Source organism: Chenopodium album, chromosome 4, assembly GCF_948465745.1.
Source record: "Chenopodium album chromosome 4, dcCheAlbu1.1, whole genome shotgun sequence".
Taxonomy (NCBI): Eukaryota; Viridiplantae; Streptophyta; class Magnoliopsida; order Caryophyllales; family Amaranthaceae; genus Chenopodium; species Chenopodium album.
This window is the reverse complement of record NC_137837.1, coordinates 8,530,545-8,551,323: the sequence shown is the minus strand read 5'-3', so window position 1 is coordinate 8,551,323 and position 20,779 is coordinate 8,530,545. Positions and strand designations below refer to the sequence as shown.

Sequence of the window (20,779 nt, the reverse complement as noted above, 5' to 3'; positions counted from 1 at the left end):
TTGAACAAGAAGAAGCAGTAGAACAACAAAGAGAAATCAAATTGGGAAAAACCCAAAATTGCAGAAATTGATTGGGGGAACAATCTGATTGATCGATCAAATTGATTGGAAAAAAAAAAATTCAGAAATTGATTGTAGAGATTATAATAGAAATTAATTTAGGGATTAGAGTTTAGAAAATAGAAATTAATTTTAGGGATTAGAATGATTTTGGCTCCGATACCATGTCACGAAATAATTTCCGTAGTTTCATTAGAGTGTAGAGTAGAGTATTTATACAAGAGATTAGGGCTCAAGAAATAGGCCCGTTAACTATACAATATAAACACTAATTATAGGCCCTAACAAATTATTTCATGAATTGCAGAGCTTGTTTTTCTGGTTATGGTGTTGCAACTTCTGCTTCTCTTGCCTTCTTCAATGGCGTCAAAGGTAATAGCCACCTTCTTCGTCTTCCTCTTTATTCTTACCTAAATTTCCGGCATTATTTCCCCAATCATACACCTGCTACTAATTTAGTTGATTTTGATGATGATCGTGAATTGTTTCTTCAATCTGTTAGAGAACAATGCAAATTAGGGTTTTCTGATGTCAAATTTCCCCTTTCCCTCTTCAATCAAATGATTTCTTTACGCCCTCTTCCTTCTATCATTGATTTCAATCAGCTTTTATCTGCAATTGTCAAATTGAAGCGCTTAAGACCACATTTCACAGTAATATCTCTCTATACGCAGCTTGAATCGTATGGTATTCAACCCAATATGTATTCCGTAAGTATTCTTGCCAATTGCCACTGTCATTTGGGTCGTATCGATTTTGGGTTTTCTCTCTTGGGTAAAAGAATTAAGCTTGGCTATCCCCTTGATTGTGTTTTTTTTACTACCTTGATCAATGGCTATATCCACTGTAATAAGCTACCCCAAGTAGGGATGGCAACGGGTCGGACTCGAAGTGGATTATGCTAAATCCGACTCCGACCCGACAGTAAATCCGACATCCGACTCCGACTCCGACATCCGACTCCGACTCCGACTTCAATATCCGACCTCCGACTCCGACTCCGACTTCGATCCGACCCGACTCCGATTTTTTTTTCATTATTCAATATACTTTGAGATGTTGGGCTATTTGGGCCTTTACAACCCACACCCAATGCCACCATGACCCACACAAAAATCCACTATCTATTGGAGTCGGATTCGGATAATCCGTCAGAGTCGGATTTTTTTCTCGGATTTTTTGTAGGATCCGACTCCGACCCTCCTCCGACTCGGAGTCGGATTATTTTAACGGAGTCAAACTCGGATTACTTTTTTCTCGAACTCGGAGCGGATATTTTACCTCGGATCGGGGCGGAGTAGGGTCGGATCCGGACTAGATTGCCATCCCTAACCCCAAGCTGCTCATTTGTTGAATAAAATTGTCAACCTTGGTTTACAACCCGACTTAGTTATCTATAGCACTGTTGTCAAAGGGCTTTGTAGGATTGGCGACAATGCGTCTGCTCTCAATTTTCTTAGAAAAATGCAATCTGGATGTCGCTATAAACCTCACACTGTTATATACAATACTATTATTGATAGTCTTTGTAAGGACGGGCTATTAGAAGAGGCCCTGCACCTTTTCTCCTCTATGAAAACTGAGTGCATTAAACCCAATGTTGTCACTTATACTTCCTTGGTTCGAGGCCTCTACAATTCTGGTTGTGGTGAAGAGGTTCAGCGTTTGTTGACTGAGATGTTAGAGAGCAACATAGCACCAGATGTTAAGACCTACAGCATGCTGGTTGACATGTTTTGTAAAGATGGGTGTGTTGATCAAGCACAGTCTATACTAAAGCACATGATTGAGAGAGGTGTGGCTCCAAACATCCTTACTTATAGTGCATTACTTGATGGTTATTGTTTGCGTGGTCAGATGGAAGATGCAAAGAACCTACTTGATCTCATGTCCAAAAATGGCTGTGAACCTGACCTTGTAAGTTTCAGCACTATGATTAATGGATATTGCAAGGCTAAAAACATTGACAAGGCCTTAAACATTTTCCAAGAGATGCTTCGGAAAGGGATAACCCCTGATGTTGTTACCTATACCACTCTTATTGATGGACTGTGCAAAGCCAATAGACTCCAACTTGTCCATAAGCTGTTCAAAGAAATGCGAGCACATGGAATTGCTCCAAATGTCATCACCTATGCTTCCTTGCTTGACTGCCTTTGCAAAACTGCACAGCTTGATGAGGCTGTGATATTGCTTGAAGAAATGGAGGATAATGGTGTTAAGCCAAATGTTTCCATCTACAATATCCTGGTGAACAGCTTGTGTGAGGCTGGACAACTTGATGAAGATGCGGCAAAATTCTTCTCTGATCTCGTTTCAAAGGGTCTGCAACCTGATATTAGAACATACAATATAATGATCAAAGGCTTCTGCAAGAAAGGGCTCATGAGTGAAGTTGCTCAAGTGTTGAGGATAATGGATGAAGATGGTTGTCCCCCTGATGATCGAACCTACAATATTATCATCAGAGGATATATTTTCAATAATGACTTGTCAAATGCGTTTTACTATTGTGATATTATGACTGCCAAGAAATTTGAAGCTGATGCAGATACTTTTTCATTATTTGTCGACCTCTTGTCTTCCGGTAACTTAAGTGATTCGTCAAAGGACTTGCTTCGGAAGTTTATCAGTTGAATTGTTGTTCATGATTGCAGGCTTGCAAAGATTCTTACTTGTAATATGTTCTATGGTTCATTGATGGTTTTTGGTGTTTCTTTCCCACTTGTTATCGAAATCGTTCTGTTTGCAGATTATGTCACTTCTGCTCTGTAATAGTTGAATACAGTTATATTATTGAAGTTTGGAACACTTAATATCTTCCCTAAAGTGGAGAAATAATCTGAAGTTAAATGTCATCTCAATCGATTAATGCTATCATGAAACAAACCTAGCAACAAATTTCTTTTTGATGGTACCCCAACTCTCTTGGTTCTTATCGTCGCTCTTTCATTTACCATTCGTAAGGATGTAGTAGTTTGAACCTTTAAACTATCAAGCTTAACCTTTTTGTTACCTATTCCAATTTTTTTTTTTTAAAACAAAAAACAAATTGTTACCTATTCCAATTAAAAACAGTTACTAGTATAATTTTACACATGACATAATCATGCTATAAAGTTACGAGTAATAATCTTATGTGGAAGACTTCCTAGTGCAGTTGCCCATAGGTCGCCTTGCATCCTTACCCCGGCATTGCTTGTCAAGTGTCTTGTGATAGGATCATAGGAGCAGCCCAATTAAACGCTTAACCCTACCGTATTAAAAAAATAAAAAATCTTAAACTTAATATATGTCGTCCTAAAAGCTATATATATCATTTTCCATTAAACATCCTTGGCGATTTCTGGACTTTGGAGATGCCATTGAAGTTGGACGCTTCCACCTTCCAAATCGCAAAGAAATGATGCAGGAAGAACCCAACAAAGACGACGAAGAAGGACCCAGTTCTTCTACCTCCAACCCGAACCCGAGCCCGAACCCGAACCCATGTCCCATCTGCCTCGGACTCATTACTCAAGACTCCTATTTGGATCGCTGCTTCCGTATGCTTCTTCTCTCTTTCTCAAATTCTGCATAATTTCATCATTAGGGTTTGATTTCCGGCAAATTTCAATTTATTTTGCAAAAAAATCAATCTTTTGTTCAATTGAATTCGTTATGCTTAATGGGTAATTAAATTAAGCTAATGGGTATTAAATTATTATGAATTTGCAGATAAATTTTGTTACAATTGCATAATTCGTTGGACTCAAGTAGTTTCAAGCAGGTCTTCTTCATTGCGCCAACCATCCTCCGTTAAGTGCCCTTTATGCAAGGTCCTTATTCACCTTCTTATTACGCAGTAAAATTCTTCTTTAATCAGTTTTTGTTTCTTTTGTAATGGAAGAAAATTATTTAATTGAGTAATTCTGCACTGAAGATCAACCCAATCATTGTAGAAACCTGTTCGGGTTCGAATCGATGAATAGAAATTCATTGCTACTTTTGATGTTAAATTGCTTGTGATCAGTTACATAATTTACATTGATTTACATTTTTGGGATACTTTGGGATTCTATGTTTAAATTTTGGGGTTGCTACGTTTTGTGGGTGTTAGTGTTTGTTTGGGGTTTTATTCAAGTAGAAGCTTGTGATTTAGCAGTGGTGATTGTTAGTTTGTTGCAAAGAATATGAATTTATCTTAGGTTTTACTTTCAATATTGAATACGAATATATGTTACTTCCTCCATCTCACTGAATAGGACACATTCAGTTAGAGGTCATTTCTGTGGAATTTTATTGAACTGGTTCCTGATAATATGTACTTACAACTATTGAGGATAAACATTTTATTATGGTAGCATAGGTCAAATCATAAAAAAAAGAGTTGTAATCTGGGAAAATATATGATGTATACTTGCTAGATTTGAAAAGTTGCCTTCTTTTTGGGAGTTGGAACATCCCTTAATAGAAATTTGGCTTGTATAAGTGGGATGAAGGGAATACTAAATACCCCTTAATACATAGTTGGTGGCAATACACTTGTATCAACGACAAGATTGACAACAATTGACTACCTATGTGTAAAGAGTGATGAGTGAGTTGGTGTACATACCAATTACAAATTTTTTGGTTCTGATACAGGAACAGTAAGTTTGGATCCCACCATTGATGAGATCTAGGGAGATCGAGTTGTATAAAACCTGAGTGAAGATGTTTTCTGAATGACCTGTCACCTGTGTGATGATGTTTTTGATAATGGCAATTAGTAATAGAAGTTGTGGAATGGAGTCTCATGTATGATTTCCCCTCCTATTTTATGTGTTTCAGGGAACACTTCTTACCAAGAGGTTATCATAATGATGTGCACTGAAGTTGTCATATCACTCATATGGTTGTATCAATTGACTCTAGACATTTAAGGGATATTTGTGTAATCTGCACCTATTATTTCTTTAGTCAGTCTTTACTAATTTTTCAGTTCTGGTGATCATTTCGAATTTATTAATTTTACAGACCGAAAATATTTCAGTCATCTATGGATATGATGGAAGTACATTTCAACGGCATTATATTGACCAAAATAATGGTAATAGGTATTTGGGAGAGGTTGCATTATATTGGATTGCTAATGTGTCTGACATTTTAAAAGAAGCCATATGCTAATTCATCCTAATTTATTCTATTTCCTGGATGCCATGCAAACAATGCAGTGCCTTCTTTTCAAAGGATCACAAGTATAGACTACAGTGTTACTACACCAAATCAGAATCAGGTCTTTTAAGTGATGCATTTAAAGTGGAACGCTATTGGAAGTCACACAAGTATCTTCAGCCCAACAGCTGGCTTGAGAAATGGTTGAAAAGGGAGTTACAAGCTCTCATACAGGTGCCCCCTTAGTCTCTATTTCTTATTCATTGGCTCCTAGTTGTGCTGGATTTTGAATATATTTTCTTTGTTTATATTCTATCTCTGAACTTGACAAGGAAAACAAAAAATACAAGTAAATTATGTCACTTGTAAGTTGTGACTCAAGTTTCCTGTTTTTTTTTTTTTTTTTTTTTTTGTGTTGCTGTAAATATTACTTCCTCCGTTCTATTAATATTGTAACAATGGACTTTTTGCACTATTCATCACTCTTGTTTGACCATATAATATGAGTTATACGTTAAGCAAAATATAGTCAAGTGGGATCTTGTTGGATTCGTCTCATATAATATTTTCACAATATCAACTTTTTATAATTTTTACTCTTTCACAATTATAGATATTTAGCATATAAAATGTGTTTTGGGATGCGTAATTTCCTCCTTGTTGCAATATTAACAGAACGGAGGAAGTATTTGTGTACTTGCATGAAGCTATAAGGTATCCAATTGGCCATTTTTTGTAGGAAGAGGATGTTGAAATCATAATGCATCACATACTCGGGGTGATTGAGTCATTTTCAAGAAGGTAACTTCAGCAATCTTTGATAATTTTTTATTTTTTTAAAAGCTGATCAGTAATGAAGGTGCATATTTTCTAGTTATTGGGTTATTGCTCAGATACTACTGTATAGATTAGTAAATTTAGTTTTGCCATTACCATGCATATGTTCAGCTATCATCCCAAAGGAAAAGCACATTCCCTGCATCAAAAGCAAGAAGAATTTAAGATATTAGTTGTTGATGCCGCATTGCCTTTCCTTACGGCTAGGACTAAGCGGTTTGCTGATGAACTGGAGTTATTTCTCGCCTCAGGTCTAACTGTCGAGGCCTATGATAGAGCTTATAGAAAGTGTATAGGCTGGAAGAAGCCTGAGGAAACCACGGAGGATGATGAACAAACTAGCACAGAGCGTGAACCAATAGCTCCATACCTATATTTTTTTGATGATGACTCAGATGAGGCTGATTGGACAGAAGATAAACATTAATAGCACTTGGCTATTTCATCATGTAACTCAACCAGTTTTCTCTGCTATTTTGTGATGCAGAAATACATATCTTCTTTTACAACTAGTTTTATTTATTTTTCTTTTTGTTATGCTATTGTGCAGTTTAATTGGTTAGTTGTATCATTGTACTATTTGAAGATGAACTATTGGATTTTCGCTTTTATTGTTCAATATAAAAACTCTGTAATATTCTTTGAGGTTTTGATTGCTTGGCCATTCTTCTGCTTTTCCTTCCGTTAGTATCTGTTATTGTTTCCATAGAAATAGAACATTACTGTCCTTTCACTTGGAGTTACCAGATACTATGCAATTTGGATGCATATATTATGGGTGATACAATCTATATTGATGTGCAAAATTTGTTTGGTTTTAGTTATAACTAATTAAAATTCTACTATTAATATGACAATTAATCATAATGAATGAGCGTGTTTTTACTTATATGACACTTGTCATTCATCAATTCTTAAACTTTCTTAAATTGTTTTTACACGAGATTGGCCCGCCAGCGGCACGACACGGCACGGTGACCGAGGAGTGGGCCGTGGGCCGTGTAGTGAACACGATTTGAAGAATCCAGCACGAACCCATGGGCGGCACGATAGTTTGGCCTGCAACACTCCAGACATGGCCAGAAAATAACATAAATAATAATAAAGAACTAAAATAATAAAAATAAGAATAATAAAAAAACAACAATAATATAATAATAAAAAAAATAAACATAATTAATAAAATTATTTAAATAGTATATCCATTTTAAAGTTGTTCAAAAACAATTAAAAATATTAACACAAAAAAAAAACAATTAAAAATATTATGAGCGGCCCGGTGGTCGGCACAACACGCCAGACACGTGGACTGTGTCGTGGGCTCGGGTGTACTAAATGGTTGTCCGACACGACACGCCAAGATGCAGAAACGGCACAGCACGGTGCGAGCCACCACCAGGCACGACACATTGCCCACCTCTACTATTAACATTGTTTTGACTTTTGACCATTTCTTGTATGGGATTAATGTTTTTAAGTTTATTTGCCAAAATAATCTCAACATTTCATTTTACCCTTGATAAAAGATTAAGTCAAAATTCAAAGATATGCTCAATAAAAAGTTAAAAGTATATGAACAGTTATAACTTTGTCATCTTAGTAGTCGTTTGGTTGAACATAAAAAGTGTAATTTCATTTATTATTTTAAAATAAGTTTTCTCATTCAAAATTATTTCTTATGATGTGCATTAGGTGCATAGATTTTGTTTGATTGATTATGTTTGGATTGGAGAACCTCATCAATTGTTTGAATGAATGATATCTATTTTATATTTTCTTTTGGGTAAATTACATGTTTGAACTCTCTTAAAGAATACACATATGAGTGCAAGTGCCATCGGCTAGTCGCACATTAAGGAACGAAAATAAGTTCATCACTTCATAACTAATTGGTTTAGTTTATAAGTGATCGAGCTCTCTTTCTCCGGGTTTCATTAACTCAACAGGTTACGATTGTGGCCCAGACTCATTTTCATTTCTCAAGTACGTAAGTGCACGTAATCTACACAATCTTTCAAATTATTCCACTGATTTATACTTCGTATATCCTTTTGTGGTACATCAGCCATTTGACTTGGTTGCCTGAGTGCACTATCCAGTTCTTCCCAAAGAGAGAGTGAGAAAGATGGAGTCTGACAATGGAGCTTTCATGGAGAAGTTCACACTACCTCCATCTTCTTCTTCTGGGGACCTTCCTTTATCTGGTTACACTTTTGCTGTCAAAGATATGTCAGTAATTCTACCCTCTTGCTTCAATTTCAATTCTTTTTCCTCCATTTTTTTGATGATTAATTCTTTTTACCCAGGTTCAATTTTTTTACTTTAAATTTTGAGTCTTTATTTCATAAATTATATGAATTCCATTTGATGGTTTTAATTGCAATTTATTTAAGACTATGTTTGTTGTACTTGTGAATTTGCAATTGTAATTTCCCATTTGATAATTTTCCACGAATCAACCAGGTTTTATTAATGTGCCCAAGAATTGAACACATTTGATTGTATAATATATCTGTAATTTGTTAGTATTTTCAATTTATTGCTTAATTTAAGATAAAGTTTGTGTTTTGGAAGGGCAGATTTGATATGGAAGGGTTAGTAACTGGGTTTGGGAATCCTGATTGGGCAAGAACGCATACAAAAGCCAATTCCACTGCTCCTGCAGTTTTGGCTCTTTTAAAGGCTGGTGCTACTTGTGTTGGTAAAACAATCATGGATGAAATGGCTTACAGGTTAGTTTTTTTTCGATTTTCGAGTTACTATGATTATAATCTATCTGATTCAGCAAATGGGTTTTTATATGTAGTTTATTGTGAGGTTGTAAATGTTAAGCATAATATGTGGAATTATTTCAACTGGATATACTTTTGAAGAGAACTTTTACCTAATTCTTGGCTTATTTGATTGTTAAAAGTCTTCCTGTGAACATGGTTGAATGTAGATTTTTCGGTCTGTTTATTGTTTCATTGAATCATTGGCTAGTGGATTGAATTCTCTCTGATGAAGTGTGATGGTATAACAGTTAACAAATACATTAGCAATAATCCTGGTTACATACAGAGCTGAACTTTCAGCAGAATTCAAACTTGAGGTAGTATTTAGTTGTTAACAATGGGCTTGCCACTGGATATTACTCACTACTGCCTTAATTGTTTACCTTTTTTTTAGTCAAAAAGGCCAAGAAATCATTCTTGAACATTTTGGGGCTAACATTTTGGAAATGGTTTACTGTTTACATTTTTTCCATTCCAAAAAAGTATTCCTCTTATCCTACAAACTTGTAAAAATAGGCCTTGTAGTTCTAGACTTATAGTATAATCCCAACACAATATTTTTCAGTTTATGCAATCAATCTTTGTTCTCTGGTTCTTTAGTGCTTTTCAAATCATAACTTGAGGGTACTTGTGGATTCATTTCTTTCATTTATTCAAATGAGATTCATTTGAGAATTTGAGAAGGATTATATCTTTGACCGCAATAGAGTATAGCGATCAATGATTACATGTGTATGCAAAGCCATTATACAGTCCATGGACATTTTACCTTTTAATGGACATTTAGGGTCAGAGCCTCAAAGATCCTGTGATGAGTTTCAATGGCTAGCCTTCTTTCCTTTATCATTATCTACATGATATATGTGATTAAATGCTGAACAATTCATTGCCAATTTCTTTGACAGCATAAATGGAGAAAACATACATTATGGTACCCCTAAGAACCCATGTGCAGCAGATCGTATTCCTGGAGGATCTTCTAGTGGTTCTGCTGTTGCAGTTGGTACAAACATCGTAGATCTTTCTTTGGGTGTGTCAAAGTTCTCTTTTTAAAACAATACAATTGCCTTTTAAAAGTCAGCGACCATTAATCTGTAATTCTTTCACCTCTTTAGGTACTGACACTGGAGGAAGTGTAAGAGTCCCAGCAGCATTCTGTAAAATATATGGGATTCGGCCTTCACATGGGGTTGTCTCTGTTGATGGTGTTGTTCCTATGGCACAGAGTTTTGATACAGTCGGTAAAGATTTGACTATGTGACAAGTCATGCAAAATGCAATAGTGCACTATAGACGTCTTGAAAGGAAAGGTTTAATTTTGTGGTAGAGTAGTACAAGATGCCAAAATGCATGAACTGCATCAACAGATTCAATCGACAATATGATGTCTAATATGGCGATACCTATACTTTCTGTTAAGCATGTTTATAATTGTGATCATCACTCATGAGATACTGCAATTACATGCGTGTTAAATTACATCACGTTTATTGAAAATTAAGCTATATCTCAGGATGGTTTGCAAGGGATCCATCAATCTTGAAGAAAGTAGGAAATGTGTTACTTCCTCCCCTTGATCCACATCTTGTGAGCCCTAGTCCAATTATAATCGCTGAAGATTGCTTCAAGCTTCTAAACATCCCAATTGATAGAGTAAAACAAGTTCTAGTGAAGTCCGTGGAGAAAGTCTTTGGAGGTTAGTCATCTGGTTTTTGTACGGAGTTGCATATTAGGTTCAGCTATTTTTCAGTATTTAGTTCTTTCTATCAAATTGAATTCATGCTCTGCAAAAGCTTAGCCATATGATATCATGTCAGTAGGAATTATTTAGTAAAAACTTCAGTAGTAAACAAATTGTTTGAACTTCTTTAACCATTATTTCAGGTCAGGTTTTGAAATATATGGACCTAGGGGACTATGTAGAGGAAAATGTTTCTAGTCTGAAGCATTTCATGGGCCAAGGTGGTGATACAAAAGAATACAGCATACCATCTTTGGTTGCCCTTTCAAGTGCCATGCGAATACTACAAAGGTACAACTAGCTAGTAAATTGGTCCAGTACTAATTTTATCAAGTCTGGAGTAGTTGATTGCAGTATGTTACCATTATCTTGCCATATAATCATACTGTTTCAGATGTCGACTTTTTATTCAATTTTTATTGAAGTGTAGGCATGAGTTTAAGATTAATCATGGCGAATGGGTCTCTTCCATTAAACCTAATTTGGGGCCAGGACTAAAGGAGCGAATTTGGGAAGCCGTGTTCTCTAATGATGACAACATTGACATTTGCCACTCTATCAAGACTGAATTGCGAATGGCACTTACTTCTCTCCTGGGGGTAATCTCTATGACTAGTTATCAATAATTCCATCCTTCATTTTAGTAGCTTAACCTCAAACTTCAATTTTTGCCAACATATTGGTGAATGCTTTAGCTCCTCCTCATAATATTCTGGTTCTCCACTAGATCACTATTTCCTTTTTCTCCTTTGATTTTTAGCTGATAGATTTGTACTCTATCTGTAGAATGCTGGTATCCTTGCAATCCCAACTGTTCCTGGTCCACCACCAAAATTGCAGACTCCGCCATCTACATTAGAAACTTTCCGAGCTAGAGCTTTTAGCTTACTCTCCATTGCTGGAGTATCTGGATTTTGTCAGGTTCTACCTCTATCATAAGCAAAGACAAGGCATCAAAATCTTCATTCATTTGTTTGTCTCCTCTAACTTCCCATTTTCATGACTATAATATCCCTTTCTTTTGCAGGTAAGTATACCATTAGGATTGTATGACGGTCTTCCTGTGTCTGTATCTCTGTTGGCTAAACACGGTTCAGATATGTTCCTACTCAATCTTGTAGAGACTCTGTGTGAAACTCTGAAGGAACATGTCGATGCTACTGTAAATTCGAACCTGTGAATCCTAGTTTGATTTGGGAATTGGGATATATAATGTCCTTTTCTCAACATCTTCATTGTACATCATGATCAGTCTTCGCCAAAATGTATCTGAAATGGCTAATAATGAACTCTTTAGAGGGTATTGATTCCATTGTCTGAACTAGAGTTGGCAATTCCATTGAATGCCTTATTTTCGTGATTATTTCTCAAATCGTACTCAAAATTAACATAAATAACTATGTATTTCTTTGTATCATTAATGGATTGATTATGTGTGGTCTGAGTAGGTTTATGTTCTTGCCTTGTTGAGTGTCCCTGATTTTCATTTATTAGTACACCAACAACGCTGAAAGTTCTTATATGCATTTGGATGTATGCCTGCATTAGTAGGTATTATTCTGCTCTTATTGTTTCATTTTAAAATATTTAAAATCAGAAAGAAATATCAAATCAGCAAAATATAGCCACTTGATGCACCTATCTACCTATATGTGTACTCGGGTGTATGTACAACTCCCTTTAATTCGTGAAAATCTACCGTTTCATTTCCATTTGTTTCGTAAAGTTCTTTCGACTTTTACTTGACTCCTTAGTCACCCAACTGAATGGTTGTTTCTTCTTCCTTCCTAAGTCTTACTCATTGGTCAAAAAAGAGGACTATAATAGTCACATAGTGGCACAACTAGTTAGAAAAAACTTCAAGAATAGAGTTTAGTTTTTTTTTTTTTTTTTTTTTTTTTTTTTTTTGGGGGAAGTAAAAGGACATGGGCCGCACGGCCCATATGAATTATATGATATTTGGGTGAAAAGTCAAAACCCAAACGTAACCATTAGGACGTGGGTCCCACTTGATGTTAACTCGTGGTGCACGAGGAGAAGGGCCGTGCAGCGTGTTTGGCTCGCCATTTATGAAAAAATGTCCATTGTCACTTGGATAATTTTGGATTTGTTTTGATTTATCAACATGTGAGATTTGTAAATTAGATTACTAAATATATCATGACATCTAAAACATCTTATTTATGTATTATTATCAAAGAAAATTGAATTACAATATTAGGTAGCAAGTTGAAATACATTTACTAGGTAGGCAATCTTAGACTAATCAAATATCCTAGCAAATCCAAAGTTCAATCCAATAATAATTTTCTCATATTTTTTTCTGGAATCAAATAAGATATGACATGTCCACTTCAAAGTGTAAAAATTTCAGATAATATCAATTTAGAAATATTAATATGGAATACAATTACTCTATCTAATATCAAATTAAAGTCTCATTTCACCTTAATCAGTTTATATATCCCTATTTTAGTCGACCAAATCACTATTTTTATTTTCATTCACTTTAACCAATCAAACCCCACAATTCTATTAATACCATCAATTTCCATCTTATTAATTTATTCACTTTCATCTAGAGATGAAGAGAGTAGTACCTCGTAATAATCTATTACGAAGTACTTCATACTCGTATAATTTAAACAAAATAAGATGAATCAAACAAAGCCTTACGACACACTCGAGAATCGAGACCCTCACCCCCAATGCAAATAATCCTCGTGGGAAATATTTTGCATACTTGTATATAGTTAGCACAAAAAACGACTCCCAACAACCATCACACCTTGACACACCCCTCTCTCTCTCTCTCTCTCTCTAAATCAGAGTGAAAGAGATGGGTAGAATGGAGGTCAGAGCTAGAGCTCCCGGAAAAATCATTCTCGCCGGAGAACACGCCGTCGTTCATGGATCCACCGCCGTCGCCGCCTCCATTAATCTCTACACTTCCGTATCTATTCTCTTTTCCCACGGTAACATTTTCCCCTCTCCCCTCTTTCTGATTTCTGCTTATTCATGATTTCAATTCAGTAATTTTGACGTGAAATGTGCTTCTCTTTGTTTGATTTTGATCAAGTTTGTGTTTTTTGAATTGGGTCAATTAGTTCTTGGATAATGTGTATCTGGGTAGTTGGATTTAGATTAGTGTGATTGTAATGGTAAATTGCTCATTGTATTGATTCAAGCTTTTTGATTAATGAGTAGGGAAATGAGTTTTTCTAGTTAATTGTGTTTGAAAATTGAAAGTTAGCTTTAATGATGGATTTTGGGTGGAATTGTAACTAGAGAATTTTTAGTTAAAATGGTTGTTGGAAAGTATAATCATGTGATAGGATAACTTTGGAGTGAATTGTTTTCAAGTGATTTTCGCTTAATAGCGATGGAAAATCTGTGAAAACTAAGGGCTCGTTCATTATCATTGATTACTAATTAGCTATATGCCTATATGGCATGCCCAAAATTGGAAAAAAAAAATGTTTTGAAACTTTGAAGAAATTCTGATAATGCACATGATCAAGGGGTGAAGTTATTGTCATAATGAGACATTAAAACTAATGTCTCGATTTGAAAACCCGAGGAAATTATGATTTTGAACCAGGGAATTGATGGTGGTGGCATGTATGAATTGCCATATGCTAGGTGGTATTGAAGTGATTTCTAGTCATCATTTTGCAATATTTGTGATGCCTTATTGTTTTCATTATTGGACTTTTGAGCAGTTCAAAAACATCCGAACCTTCATCGTTATGAAAAGAATACTCCGTAAAAATAATCCTCTTTCATTGGTTCTTTTGGGCAATGAACTACCAAAGAGCTTTTGTGACAAAAACCTTGCTTTTCAGTTGTTGCTAGTGCCTTATGTTCAATTTGTTGTCAATACATAGATATTAAAGGGATTTTTTTTTTTATTTAGCTGTCCTGATTTTGTACAGAAATAGGTGATACACTTAAGCTTGATCTCAAGGACATGGAACTAGAGTTTTCCTGGCCAATAGAAAGAATCAAAGAAGTACTTCCAGGTTTTGACAGCCCTTCACCTTCGACACCCTTATCTTGTTCATCAGAAACCCTTAAGTCAATGGCACCACTCTATGAAGGGCAAAATATTCCAGAGGCAAAAATAACATTGGCTTCTGGAGTGTTGGCCTTTATCTGGCTATACACCAACACCCAAGGGTATGTTTGTGATATTGTCCCTTACTCCTCCAATCATATGTTGCTGAAGAAAGCTGCATTCTTAGATGCAAATCCATGCAATCAATATTGTTGTGCTGTTTTTACCCAACATTTAGTTTTGTTAAGCAGTTTATATCTACCAATGGTTGAATTCTCAACTTATATTTGTATTTTAGGTACAAACCTGCAACAGTGACTGTGACATCTGAACTTCCTCTAGGTGCAGGCTTGGGTTCATCTGCTGCATTCTGTGTAGCACTTTCAGGTGCCCTTCTTGCATTGTCAGAATCTTGTGAGCTTGACTATAGTCAGAAAGGTTGGGTAGCTTTGAAAAATAGCGAGCTTGACCTAGTAAACAAATGGGCTTTTGAAGGCGAAAAGATAATTCATGGAAGACCATCTGGCATTGACAATACAGTAAGCACCTATGGTATGTCATCCTATTCCGTAGATTCTTGCAATGCCAATCTTATGTTTCTTTTAAATTTCTATCAAAAGGCATTGAGGTAATTTTCTCTTGATATGATATTATCCTTGGCTCTTAAAACTGTCTTATAGGAGTAATAAAAATGACTTGTCTTTTTACCTTGTTATGTCTCACAATAAGTTACTCTAAAACTATCTTACCAAAGACTGGCCCTTGATATTATGTTATTTTAATGTTCTATGAAGTACAAGGTTGTGTCTTACAAACCAACGTGTTTGACAAAGGTTTGAGGTATCCTTATATGGGTAGTCTATTACTAATACATGCTATGGCCTGCCATTGGTTGTTGGGTTTTGAAGATTAAGTGTCCCAACCGCACATTAAGACTGAAATTGCCCTTCTTTGACTTCCCTCTACATTAATATGTCACCTGTATTGAAGGAATTAAATAAAGCAACATTACCTAAATAAGACAGGCATCTCCTTGTCAGTATGTTGTGCAGTTACTCAAATGTTCATGAAATGACTCAACTGTGTTTAACAAACCAAAACTAGTACCATATATCAAAATTTCATACATTTACAATGTATAAAAGGAAAACCAATACGACATCTTTTACTTTTGTTAAGTATATATCTTGAACACCAATTTGAAATTTAGGAAACATTGAGGACCATCTTGACATCCTGGTTTACTGTTAGTACTCAGATCTTCTATGGCCTGTTTTGTGCATTATAAACATACTCTCTGAGTCTGGAGATGACTGAACATCCAGTGATATGTTATGCAGGAAATATGATACAATTTAGGTCAGGTGAAATCACCAGGCTCAAGGCGAATACACCATTAAAGATGCTAATTACAAATACTAAGGTAGGGAGAAACACAAAAGCACTAGTTGCTGGTGTGTCAGAAAGGACACTGCGCCACCCTGAGGCAATGGCTTCTGTTTTTAAAGCTGTTGACTCTATCAGCAAGGATTTGTCTGATATCATACAAACACCGGCTCTTGATGACATTGCAGCCACTGAAAAGGAAGAAAAGGTGGAAGAACTAATGGAGATGAACCAAGGATTGCTTCAGTGTATGGGAGTGAGCCATACTACAATAGAGACGGTTCTCCATACAACGCTTAAATACAAGCTACGTTCCAAGCTGACTGGAGCTGGTGGCGGAGGCTGTGTACTGACACTATTGCCAACGAGTATCCTTTATAAATATTATAATGTCTTGATTTTCATCTATACTTACACTTAACTTATATACTGATGAAATGCCACTCAAATTAAGTCGAATTCATGCTAGGGATGGTTACCCTTACAATTAATTTCTATACAGAATTTATGTCCTTTTCCTTGACCCATATAATTCAGTTCTGTCTAGCATTGTGGTGGATAAAGTGGTTGCTGAGTTAGAATCCTGCGGCTTCCAATGCTTCATCGCTGGAATTGGTGGCAATGGCATGGAGGTTTGCTTCAACGATAATGCCCAAAATTGAGCAGTGCATTCTCAGGAGCCATTGTGAGTCTTAACATTGTTGTTGAATGATCCTGATTGTACCAATTTAAGTCATTTTTTTTCCCACTGTACCATATGTTGTACATTAATTCCATTATTGTAGCTGCCATGCTCATTTTTTATTTCATTGCATCGAAATTCTCTTTATAATCCTTTAAATTTGAGAATCTCGATGTAGGTATCAAAAACTTGAGTAGCTTGAAGATGTAAAATTATTGTTGTTTTTAGCCTTTCAATTTTATCGTGGAAAGAATTGTTATGTGATGTTGGAAGACCAACAAATTTGAGTGGTGCAATGCTTAAATTCCATATGTACAAGTTATTTTGTCCCAATTACATGTTGCATGAGGCCCTAAATCGTCTAAACAATTGTTGCTAAATTGTGGACAATAAGCTTAAGCAACATGTACTTGGAAAACAATATGTTATAATTTTTGGGAATGAAAATTTTATTGATAGATGAAACATAAGCTTTTATTACCATAATGTACTTTGTTGGTACACATTCAAAGAAGGTATATCACCCTCTTGAACACACACAACCTTAAGGAAAATAAACTATAGTAAAACAGAGCACTAAGTCATTAACAAGACCTTAGATGCACTCTTGAAAGTTCTATATACCTCACACCAGAAACCATGTTTCATTCTTCACGTTTTTAGCCATTCACAATAACACCACCTGCACAAATAGGATGAAAAATACGACCTGATTACGACACAAATCAAATAATACTTGACCTCAAATTCTGAAGAAATGTTGATGACTATACCATTAGGATGGATGGTTTGCCCTGTAATGTAAGAGGAATCTGCATTGCAAGCAAGGAACACATAAGAAGGCGCAACCTCACTAGGCTGCCCTGCCCTCTTCATGGGCACCTCTGAACCAAAGTTCTCAACCTCTTTCTCCTTAAATGAAGCCGGAATCAAGGGAGTCCATATAGGACCCGGGGCTATCTCATTGACACGAATGCCCTTCTCCACAAGCTGGAGTGCTAGGCCCCTGGTGAAGGCCACAATTGCTCCTTTGGTAGAGGTGTAGTCCAGCAATGTTGGACTCCCTTTATATGCAAGAACTGATGTTGTATTGATGATGCTGGACCCTTGTTGCATATGCTTCAGAGCATGCCTATACATACATACATGAAAATAAAACGTCGATACTCATGAGTCGTGGCAGATTTGGCAGTGGCATCTATTTTATCCAAATTAAACATGAATAATTACCTTAGGAAAAAGGCATAATTTTCAGTTTTATTGTACTCTTTTATGTTTAACTCATATGCCTATGTTTTAACAGTTTCCTCAAGTAATAATCAAGCTGCTGTGAAGTCAACAGAAAACAAATATGAATGATTGTAGTAGCATTGTTTTCTTGATTTACATGAAAAGTCATATTTGGTTAACTTTCTTCAATATGTACTAATTTTTAGTATGGAAAAAACTTTTACTACTAATCATCATTTCACAGAAGCTGTCATCAAAATAATGCATGGTCAACACTCAGACAGATAAAGCAAAAAAGCCATAAAACAGAATTTAAAAATAAAAAAAAAAAATACAGAAAACCATAATTCATAATTTATTATTCTTAAAAGAACCCAAAAAAGGGAACATATCTAAGGTCACACTATAGTTACCTGTTTGATATTATTAAAATTAACATATGTTTTTAGAAATAATGAGTGAAATTATCTCTGGTGTCCCTGAAGTAGCTTCTGTGATGTGAAGTGGAGTTACAATATATGATTTTTCACAGTATTAGTGAAGTAATTATCCACTGTGAGAATGTTATTAGTAGTAGTTTGTATAATTTAAGTGCTCACCTTGTGACAAAGAAATAGGAGTAGATATTAGTCCTGAACACCCTCTCAAGCTTCTGCTCATCAACTTCCTCAATTGTTGTGCGTTCGTACTGCTCAGCACAATTATTGACCAGGATATCTATGCGCCCAAAGGCGTTAACCACCTCATCAACCACCCTTTTGCAGCTCTCATCATACCCCAAATCTGCCGCGATTGCTATGGGTTCCTTAGCTCCAGAGCCCTTAACACTCTTTATAAGTTGAAGGGTGTCCCTAGCATCCTTGTCCTCACGGCCCTTGACATATGTAAATGCTACGGTTGCGCCCTCCTGCGCAAAGCAGTGGCACACTGCCTTCCCTATCCCTGAGTCCCCCCCTGTCACCAGAGCCACTTTCCCCTGTCATCACACACAGTTAGCTGAAATCAGAAAACTTATTACTACATCCGTTTCATATTATTTGCAACGATTAGACATTTTCTACTCACACTTTATGTCAAATTATTGTAAATAATATGAAACAGAGGTAGTATGAGAGATTAAGAGTCGTGTAAAACTAATTCCGGACTGAGGGAGTATGTTTCCGATTATATACCTGGAGCTTATTGGCAGGCTTGTACTCATAGTGACCAGTTTCAGGGACAGGATTCATGATATGCTGTTTCCCAGGCTGAGTCTCTTGTCTCTGAGCCGGGAAATTTCGCCCGTTAGTCGCCATTTTTTCTTAGTAAAAGCTTCTTCTTAGCAACACTTGAGTAACCAAAGTAGGAAAACTAGAAGATGGTACTAAAACACAAAAGACAGTACTCTTTGTGGAATTGGATTGAACTTCTTAGGTGAGGCTCTTTGTTTATTTGTAGTGGACTGGTGTAGTGATGTTTATCTGAGGAAGGGATAGTACAGCAACGTGCAGAGGACTTGGAGAATATATGTGTCATGCAGATTACTGTCACTGGACACGTCTGTTAGCTGAAGTGCAACTTCAGATTTGGATGATGTATGCTGTAAGAGGGATTTGGGTCTCACCTGTGAAGGAACTTCTAGAGTTTCCTTGAGAGACTTCTCATCTCCAATCACCGCTTTCGGGGCAAAATTACGTCCTAAATAATTCCTCTGTCCAGAATTAATAATCACGTCAATGAAGTAATTTGAACTAATAATGTAACACCTAGAGTTGCTTAAGCGAAAGGGTAAAAGTAAATGAATTGATTAGATTGATGGGATAATGAATTGATTAGATTGATGGGATTGCACGGTGTCGCATTCTCTCCTTGTTCTTGTTTTGCTTATGCAAACCGAGCTAATCACTTACAAAGTTATATGAGAAAAACGTCCCCTCTCCTTGTTCTTGTTTTGCACTATTGCTTATGCAAAGCAAGCTAATCACTTACAAAGTTATATGAGAAAAACGTCTCCCTTTAATATTGTGATTTATGCAATAGTCATTACTGTCAAAAGTAATAATTTTGTCATGTTGGAATGTATCATGAGGCTAGGTTCTTGACGCTGTGGCTGGGTATTAACTGATGCATACAACTACTACCTCCGATTTTTATTAATTGCAACTTTGGGGTATTTTTTGTAAGACATAAAATATTTCTAAGTTGCAACTAAAAAAAATCGGAGGTAGTATATAGTTTTGCTCTTTGTTGCCCGAATGAAATTTTTAATCAGAAAGTCTGTCACTACTGTTCAAGTCTTTAGTAGTAAGGTGTTGTTGCCATTTTATTTTCTGTACATGATGTTGCTCGTGCTCATACCCTTTAAACGTGTTGGATTCGTTAGAATACAACAATAAAGCATTGGCCCCAAAATGATTTGGGAATGTTAGATGATTCGTTAGAATATAATATGATTTTTTTTTTATTTTTATTTTTGTGCTCCTGGTTCTCAGCAATATAGCAAGGTAGCAACATAGTTAGTTAGTAGTTAGAAAGACAGGTACATTAGATTTCTTTTATATGGATCATTCCGCTTCAAAGTAGTATTTGAGGTTTCCTGATAAATCTAGTATGTTATTCAATACTGTTTTTATCTTTGCACAGCCTGTTTCACTGTTTGGTAAACAGAATAGCTTATAAGTTATAACTTAGAATTCTAATATAGTGTTTGAAATTTACAGCTTATAAATTACATTTCTAACATAACTTAAATTTCAAACATAGTGCTTGAAATTTAAGTATGTACATAGATTTCGGCAGTCAAAATTGAGTACTTGAATGTCAGAGATGGGAAATAAGACCTGGGAAACAAACATATTCATCTTAGTATTTTTGCAAGTTATTACAACAAAACTGGT

The 20,779-nt window shown here is 35.8% G+C and overlaps 5 protein-coding genes across 9 annotated transcripts; 4 read left to right on the top strand and 1 right to left on the bottom strand.

The window, feature by feature from the left end:
• The first annotated feature begins 353 nt into the window (after positions 1 to 353).
• LOC145628834 (uncharacterized) lies at positions 354 to 2,871 on the top strand. Its single transcript, XM_081681251.1, has 2 exons — positions 354 to 939; positions 1,400 to 2,871. The coding sequence occupies exons 1-2, from the start codon at positions 357 to 359 to the stop codon at positions 2,695 to 2,697; spliced, it is 1,881 nt and encodes a 626-aa protein (XP_081537377.1). The 5' UTR covers positions 354 to 356; the 3' UTR covers positions 2,698 to 2,871.
• A 529-nt stretch (positions 2,872 to 3,400) lies between these two features.
• Positions 3,401 to 6,678, top strand: LOC145628833 (uncharacterized). Of its 2 annotated transcripts, none has more exons than XM_081681250.1 (6): positions 3,401 to 3,605; positions 3,778 to 3,878; positions 5,059 to 5,138; positions 5,256 to 5,430; positions 5,936 to 5,997; positions 6,241 to 6,678. In XM_081681250.1, the coding sequence occupies exons 1-6, from the start codon at positions 3,464 to 3,466 to the stop codon at positions 6,458 to 6,460; spliced, it is 780 nt and encodes a 259-aa protein (XP_081537376.1). In that variant the 5' UTR covers positions 3,401 to 3,463; the 3' UTR covers positions 6,461 to 6,678. The 2 variants fall into 2 exon arrangements, with proteins under 2 accessions (XP_081537376.1, XP_081537375.1); XM_081681249.1 differs by having other exon boundaries at positions 6,145 to 6,678.
• A 1,300-nt stretch (positions 6,679 to 7,978) lies between these two features.
• Positions 7,979 to 12,007, top strand: LOC145628832 (amidase 1-like). The gene is made up of 9 exons (XM_081681248.1): positions 7,979 to 8,262; positions 8,613 to 8,765; positions 9,713 to 9,837; positions 9,923 to 10,048; positions 10,321 to 10,503; positions 10,692 to 10,839; positions 10,979 to 11,147; positions 11,335 to 11,469; positions 11,576 to 12,007. Exons 1-9 carry the CDS (start codon positions 8,159 to 8,161, stop codon positions 11,726 to 11,728), a joined length of 1,296 nt encoding a protein of 431 aa, XP_081537374.1. The 5' UTR covers positions 7,979 to 8,158; the 3' UTR covers positions 11,729 to 12,007.
• Positions 12,008 to 13,317: 1,310 nt separating this feature from the next.
• Positions 13,318 to 16,937, top strand: LOC145626599 (mevalonate kinase-like). 4 transcript variants are annotated; one of them, XM_081679055.1, is made up of 5 exons: positions 13,318 to 13,523; positions 14,490 to 14,727; positions 14,904 to 15,157; positions 15,931 to 16,359; positions 16,529 to 16,937. In XM_081679055.1, the coding sequence occupies exons 1-5, from the start codon at positions 13,388 to 13,390 to the stop codon at positions 16,651 to 16,653; spliced, it is 1,182 nt and encodes a 393-aa protein (XP_081535181.1). In that variant the 5' UTR covers positions 13,318 to 13,387; the 3' UTR covers positions 16,654 to 16,937. The 4 variants fall into 4 exon arrangements, with proteins under 4 accessions (XP_081535181.1, XP_081535183.1, XP_081535182.1 ...); XM_081679057.1 differs by having other exon boundaries at positions 13,319 to 13,523; positions 15,946 to 16,359; XM_081679056.1 differs by having other exon boundaries at positions 13,319 to 13,523; positions 14,484 to 14,727; positions 15,946 to 16,359.
• Positions 16,938 to 17,129: 192 nt separating this feature from the next.
• Positions 17,130 to 19,347, bottom strand: LOC145626601 (NADPH-dependent aldehyde reductase 1, chloroplastic-like). The gene is made up of 4 exons (XM_081679058.1): positions 19,076 to 19,347; positions 18,503 to 18,879; positions 17,447 to 17,805; positions 17,130 to 17,355 (listed from the first exon to the last, which is right to left on the bottom strand). The coding sequence occupies exons 1-4, from the start codon at positions 19,196 to 19,198 to the stop codon at positions 17,333 to 17,335; spliced, it is 882 nt and encodes a 293-aa protein (XP_081535184.1). The 5' UTR covers positions 19,199 to 19,347; the 3' UTR covers positions 17,130 to 17,332.
• Positions 19,348 to 20,779: the final 1,432 nt, after the last annotated feature.

Excerpts from the sequence above, each read along its gene's own strand:
- LOC145628834 (XM_081681251.1), top strand. The coding sequence starts at position 357 with ATGAATTGCAGAGCTTGTTTTTCTGGTTATGGTGTTGCAACTTCTGCT. Across the intron at positions 940-1,399 it reads CCAAGTAGGGATGGCAACGG|CTGCTCATTTGTTGAATAAA; the intron begins GTCGGACTCGAA and ends CCTAACCCCAAG.
- LOC145628833 (XM_081681249.1), top strand. The coding sequence starts at position 3,464 with ATGATGCAGGAAGAACCCAACAAAGACGACGAAGAAGGACCCAGTTCT. Across the intron at positions 5,431-5,935 it reads AGTTACAAGCTCTCATACAG|GAAGAGGATGTTGAAATCAT; the intron begins GTGCCCCCTTAG and ends CATTTTTTGTAG. Across the intron at positions 5,998-6,144 it reads ATTGAGTCATTTTCAAGAAG|CTATCATCCCAAAGGAAAAG; the intron begins GTAACTTCAGCA and ends GCATATGTTCAG.
- LOC145628832 (XM_081681248.1), top strand. The coding sequence starts at position 8,159 with ATGGAGTCTGACAATGGAGCTTTCATGGAGAAGTTCACACTACCTCCA. Across the intron at positions 8,263-8,612 it reads ACTTTTGCTGTCAAAGATAT|ATTTGATATGGAAGGGTTAG; the intron begins GTCAGTAATTCT and ends TTGGAAGGGCAG. Across the intron at positions 10,504-10,691 it reads CGTGGAGAAAGTCTTTGGAG|GTCAGGTTTTGAAATATATG; the intron begins GTTAGTCATCTG and ends CCATTATTTCAG.
- LOC145626599 (XM_081679054.1), top strand. The coding sequence starts at position 13,388 with ATGGGTAGAATGGAGGTCAGAGCTAGAGCTCCCGGAAAAATCATTCTC. Across the intron at positions 13,524-14,483 it reads ATCTATTCTCTTTTCCCACG|AAATAGGTGATACACTTAAG; the intron begins GTAACATTTTCC and ends GATTTTGTACAG. Across the intron at positions 15,158-15,930 it reads CAATACAGTAAGCACCTATG|TGATATGTTATGCAGGAAAT; the intron begins GTATGTCATCCT and ends CTGAACATCCAG.
- LOC145626601 (XM_081679058.1), bottom strand. The coding sequence starts at position 19,198 with ATGGCGACTAACGGGCGAAATTTCCCGGCTCAGAGACAAGAGACTCAG. Across the intron at positions 18,880-19,075 it reads AGCCTGCCAATAAGCTCCAG|GGGAAAGTGGCTCTGGTGAC; the intron begins GTATATAATCGG and ends GTGTGATGACAG. Across the intron at positions 17,806-18,502 it reads TCCTATTTCTTTGTCACAAG|GCATGCTCTGAAGCATATGC; the intron begins GTGAGCACTTAA and ends ATGTATGTATAG.